General features: G+C 46.8%; 1 protein-coding gene across 8 annotated transcripts in view; it reads right to left on the bottom strand.

The window, feature by feature from the left end:
- The window catches only part of LOC124005548 (protein tweety homolog 1-like), a 39082-nt gene that overhangs the window by 14681 nt on the left and 18144 nt on the right, over positions 1-6257 (bottom strand). For all 8 annotated transcript variants that reach the window (XR_006833644.1, XR_006833645.1, XM_046314922.1 and 5 more), the window contains exons 3-7: positions 4101-4330; positions 2304-2415; positions 855-1192; positions 545-640; positions 281-353 (exon numbers count right to left, since the gene is read on the bottom strand). Coding sequence is in view for 6 of the 8 variants with exons in the window: in XM_046314922.1 (XP_046170878.1) it covers positions 281-353; positions 545-640; positions 855-1192; positions 2304-2415; positions 4101-4330 (849 nt within the window). In the remaining 2 variants the exon portion in view is untranslated. The remainder of the gene's footprint in view (positions 1-280; positions 354-544; positions 641-854; positions 1193-2303; positions 2416-4100; positions 4331-6257) is intronic.

The following is a 6257-nucleotide window of genomic DNA, read 5'->3' as shown; positions in this document are numbered from 1 at the left end:
GTCCCCTGCCATGACTGCAGTGTTCCCTAGGAGGCCAGTCTTTTCACAGTTTAGCACAAGGGGCACAGAGGCACACTGAATGCAATACAGAAACACATACACAAATATGCAGACAGACACCAACAGAAGTACACAGCCATTCTGTTCTGCTCTGGCCGGGACTTCTTTAAGACATTCCTGAGATACTCTCTAGCCAGCCATGAACAATCAACTCCCTCCCTTCCCCTCAACAACACACACCAACCCTCCACCTCTCCTCCCTTTATCCGTCAGTACTCACCACCACAGTGGCAGTCTCCAGGCCCAGGGATCCCCAGCTCAGGAACAGAGCCAGCCAGGCCAGCACCGTCATCCTGGGAGGAGAAAAACCACACACACATAGGGGTCAGCGAAGCACCAAACACACCTCCTAGGAACCATCATATATTACACAGCCTATATAACACAGAGTCACAGAGCATTACAAACTCAGTGTTGTTCGATGCAATACAACACACAGGGTTTAACTGTCGGTGTGTGTGTGTGTGTGTGTGTGTGTGCTTACAGAATGAGGAGCCAGCGGGCCTGTTTGGCTAGCCCCAGCAGGATGAACAGACACACTAGGAGGTCCAACAGCAACAGCAGCACGTAGGACAGCCACCTACAGCCCAGGAGATAACAGCCATCTCAGCAATAGGACACCATAGAACCACACAATGCAGAGAGTACACTTCCAAATACATTTCTATGGTGCTGAACGCAAAACTCAATCTTTCAGCAAACCACAAGGGAGTGATATACTGGCACGCTATGTGTGTTCTTAACACCCAATTAAAAACATTGGAGAAGAAGACACTCCCACTCCCTTCCCTCACCTGTAGTCCTCGTTGACCATCAGTGTGTTGGCTGCCCAGCCAGGGGAGAAGGGGCTTGGCATGACCCCTCCGACTGGTGCCACTGTGGGGGCCATGGAGGGGGGCACAGGGGTGAGGGCTGCTATGGGAGGATCTCCGCTATTGTTACTGCTGTTCCAGGCACCCCCATCAGAGGAGCGAGCCATGGTCAGAGAGGTGAGCAGGGACACCACGTTCTCTGACAGTCTCCTACAGTTCCGGGTGGACACCAAATAAGGCTTACTGCCTGTAAACAGCTCCTCCATAGTGGTCAGGGGCCCAGCGATGGACTGCTGTAGCCCAGAGATCGTGTCTGAAACCTGGGGAGGCGGAGAGGGAGGGGTGGGGCAGGACAGAGAGGTGGACGTTATAAGTCATACAATCAATCTCATGGTTGATTGTATGACTTATAACCTCCATCTCTCTGTGGAAAAAAACATGTACAAAGAGGGCATCCATCACCCAGACAGATAAACCACTGAGTGACCGTGTGGGGACAGACATATAAACCACTGAGTGACCGCGTGGGGACAGACAGATAAACCACTGAGTGACCGCGTGGGGACAGACATATTAACCACTGAGTGACCGCGTGGGGACAGACATATTAACCACTGAGTGACCGCGTGGGGACAGACATATTAACCACTGAGTGACTGCGTGGGGACAGACATATTAACCACTGAGTGACTGCGTGGGGACAAACAGATAAACCACTGAGTGACCGCATGACGATAGACATATAAACCACTGAGTGACCGCGTGGGGACAAACAGATATACCACTGAGTGACCGCGTGGGGACAGACATATAAACTCCTGAGTGACTGCGTGGGGACAGACAGATAAACCACTGAGTGACCGCATGACGATAGACATATAAACCACTGAGTGACCGCATGGGGACAGACATATAAACCACTGAGTGACCGTGTGGGGACAGACAGATAAACCACTGAGTGACCGCGTGGGGACAAACAGATGAACCACTGAGTGACCGCATGACGATAGACATATAAACCACTGAGTGACAGCGTGGGGACAGACATATAAACCACTGAGTGACAGCGTGGGGACAGACATATAAACCACTGAGTGACAGCGTGGGGACAGACATATAAACCACTGAGTGACTGCGTGGGGACAGACATATAAACCACTGAGTGACCACATGAGGACAGACAGATCCATATTACACCTGACAAGTTTACACCCCACTTTCTCTCCCTCTCCGCCAATATATCTACCACACACACACACACACACACACACACACACACACACACACACACACACACACACACACACACACACACACACACACACACACACACACACACACACACACACACACACACACACACACACACACACACACACACACACAGTGCATGTCTGAAATTTGAAGGGAGGGAGGAGCTGGAGTACTCACCAGCAGATCGATGGAAGCCAGTGTGTAATTGGCTGTGAGAAGAGATGAGGTCAACTGATATATCCCATCATTAGCCTCACTGTTGCCATAGAAACCAACGCCTATGGCAACACTGTGAAAAGGGGAACAGGGATTGAGGGAGAGAGATTCATATTTCATTCAGTTTGTACATATTAAATTAATTTTACACAACAAGATGGAACTGGTGAGAGTGATGTGAAATGTGAGAAATGGATGAATGAACGAACGACCGACCACAGGAAAACATACAGATAGCTTTGAAGAGTCTTAGCAGTGTCTGCATCTGCAGTCTTCAGCTGGCGTGATATTAGAAATATAAAAAATAATCACATATTTATCTCTCTGTTATTCAAATATTCAGATTAAAGCTTAGGCCAGATGTTCACCAAATCCCCTCGCACCCGAGAGCAATGGTATGACCCAATCTCCCACAAAGTATGTGACCCAGATTAGAAAGCGGGAAAAAGAGGAGTGTTGTGTTTCATACAGTCCAACGTGTATATTTTCTATGACAGCATCATGTGTGTCATATATGTGCTCTGATGCACAACTTGAAAATAGAGTGTAATTTGAGATTTTCCCACAATGCATTTCTAAAACTAAGATGTCTACTACCATGTCTCCCCTTTTTCATCTAAACAGCAAGGTCATGTATCAGAGAGAGAGAGAGAGATGACATCATCACGGCCGCAGGGGGGAACAGGACCACCATAACACAAACACCTGCATAATGATGACATCACTGAAGCGGAAATCAGATCTGGAGCACATTGTGCTGTTTGATAAAGCAGTGACATCAACTCAGGCTGACAATGCAATCCGATAACATGTGACATATGACAACGCTATGCTGCTGAGACGGGAGGGGACATCCAACCTCATGCGGTGTCAGAGCTGAAGGTGTTTAACTGTGGGTTTTCTATACGAGAACCCAATCTGGCTCAGTAAACCCCGCAAATTCTAATCTGGACCGCTAAACCAGTTCCACTTAATTCTTCTCCTCTAATCAGGGACTGATTAAGACCTGGGACACCAGGTGGGTGCAATTAATAATCAGGTAGAACAGACAACCAACAGTACTCTGGATCTCGTAGGGTCAGATGTGAATACCTGCTGCAATATCCTCATGCAAACTTAAAATTAACATCCTGTCACAATGTGACTAAATGCCCTCGTGACAGTGGATGACAGCATAGTCACCAGAGAGGGAACAGAGGAGAGAGGATTCAATACACTGAGATGGAACTTCTGACATCATCGTCACGGTGATAGGAAACCACGAATCAATTTCCAAACCACAAACATGCTGTCACAAGCCCAAACACCTAACCTCAGTGGCCTGGTCCCTGTGGTCAAACGACAACTTGACCACGGTCAGTTAGGTCACCTGTCTGTGTCAGATATTGCCGCGAGCAAAATACTAACCCATTGTAAAGCAAGAACTGGATACTACTTTCTACAGTGCTCTGAAAAGAACTTACATCAAAACTCACACATGGTTATTGGACCATTGGGAAATAATGAAAGTTAGAAGATGGTACCTCTGTGTTATAAAAAGGATTCCCTTTCCTCTATCCCTGTGACAAATGGTCATATGGTTTGGTCACAGTTCATGAATACAACACTCATGACACTGATGTCACACAGACGACAGGACATCACAATGACCCTCATGACATCACAACATCCCAATGGCCTGCATAGAGGTCACAATGACCCTCATAATGACATCACATAGACCCTGGCAGTGATGTCACAATAACCTCTCTTACTCACCAGCACAGTGTGACAGCCGCCACCGACACCCAGGTGACACAGCAGATACCCCGCCCTTTCTTGCCTCCGTAGCCGTGGCCCGTGCTGCCCTCTTCATCCTCCTCCTCTTCCTCAGATCCCTCGCTCCGGTCACCACGGCGACAGCAGCAGTAGTGTATAAGGAAGGAGATAATGACGAGGAGGGAGAGAACTAGAGCAATGGCCGAGAGACTAGAGAGGACCAGTAGAGTCTGAGAGAGTAAATCAAATTAAACACAGCACTTTACAGACGGATGCTTATGGTAACACTGTCATTGTACTTGATTGCATAATGGAAAATGCATTTCTAAGTAACATTATCCCTCTGGGCAAAAACCTGACATAACGTAAAAATCAATGTCCATATTCGGTTTATATTTAATTGCATTGCTAACAAGTGAATAAATCAACCCTTGAAATTCTGTTGTTGATTTACGGTGGAAACCTGGTCCAAATTTGTGTATGTTTCATTTCTTCATTTTCAAAAAACAAACAATTAACCTAAAATTGTTGACAGATGACATTGATAAAATGTTGGTTCAACATATTTTTGCAGGCGGGATAGAATTGTATTTCAGAAACTCCCATGAGCCTCCTCCACACCATTTGAGAGTCAAATATTGAGGCCAGACTGTAGCAGCTAGGGCTGGGTAAATGTATCAATATACTGTGTTATGGATAACAACAGGGATTCAGAGCAGCTGGGAGGTGCACGTGTCAGTCATGAGGACATTAGTGTATTCCCAGCCTTCATCATGGGAACCTCAATATTCTGCAAGAATCCATACAGTGTATTTATGCAAAATAGCTAAATAACAGGTTGATATTGTGATACCTAAAATCACAACTTTTATTCAAAGCAACTTAACGTCATGCATGCATACATTTTACGTATGGGTGGTCCTGGGTATCAAACCCACTACCCTGGCATTACAAGCACAATGCTCTACCAACTGAGCTACAAAGGACCACAATATTCTTTGGTCCTATAATTCCACCGTGACAAATGGCGTACAGTCCTACCTACCCAAGCAGTGGAAGTGAAAGGTGATTAGAACACACACACACACACACACACACACACACACACACACACACACACACACACACACACACACACACACACACACACACACACACACACACACACACACACACACACACACACACACACACACACACACACACACACACACACGCACACTAATCTGTATGACCCCATTCAGAAGAGCATACCCACTGCATTCATTAACCAGTAACTGAGTGTAATAATATCATTCCTGACTGTTTAACATACATACTGAACATGATTAAGGGTTAAAAGCTGCCTTGTATCGTCACACTACTACCTCAGCTGCAAGCTGTAGTGAACATTAACGACACTAACCCCTGTCACATCTCTCCTGCATCTCATCTTCAGCCTGCACTCTGACATACTAACATCTATCATACTCAACTTTACTGGAGAGTGCATTTAGCCAGAACACTTATCTACAGCATTATCCCTCTCCATCTGCCTGTCTCACTCCCTTTCCTCTCCTCCACCTTATCTCTTATCCCTTTCTTATCCCTCTCTCCTGCTCTCTATAGCCCCCCCCACCCATCCATGTTCCCCCAACTCCCTTGCCTACTTTCTTTCTCCTCCACTCCCCCTCTCTCACCTCCCTCTCTCTCTCCCCCCTCCCTCTCTGCCTTTCCTCTTTCTCTTTCTCTCCCCCTCTCTCCCCCTTTCCTCTTTCTCTCCCCCTCACCCTACCCTCTCCCCCGCTCTCTTTCTTTCTATCCACGCCACTGCAACTCTATTAATAATCTGTGACCTACTTAAATACATTCACTGCCACCCTCACTTTCTCTATCCCTTTTTACTCTCTCTTTCTGTCCTGTCTGCTGTTCCCCACTACCTCCTCACGTTACTCATCCTCTCCTTTTTATTCTCTTTCTGTCCTGTCTTCTGTTCCCCACGACCTCCTCACGTTACTCATCCTCTCCTTTTTACTCTCTCTTTCTGTCCTGTTTGCTGTTCCCCACGACCTCCTCACGTTACTCATCCTCTCCTTTTTACTCTCTCTCTCTTTCTGTCCTGTCTGCTGTTCCCCACGACCTCTTCACGTTACTCATCCTCTCCTTTTTACTCTCTCT

This window comes from Oncorhynchus gorbuscha, linkage group LG19 (genome assembly GCF_021184085.1).
Source record: "Oncorhynchus gorbuscha isolate QuinsamMale2020 ecotype Even-year linkage group LG19, OgorEven_v1.0, whole genome shotgun sequence".
NCBI lineage: Eukaryota > Metazoa > Chordata > Actinopteri > Salmoniformes > Salmonidae > Oncorhynchus > Oncorhynchus gorbuscha.
Note: the sequence above shows the minus strand (reverse complement) of the source record. Positions and strands in the feature narration are given on the sequence as shown.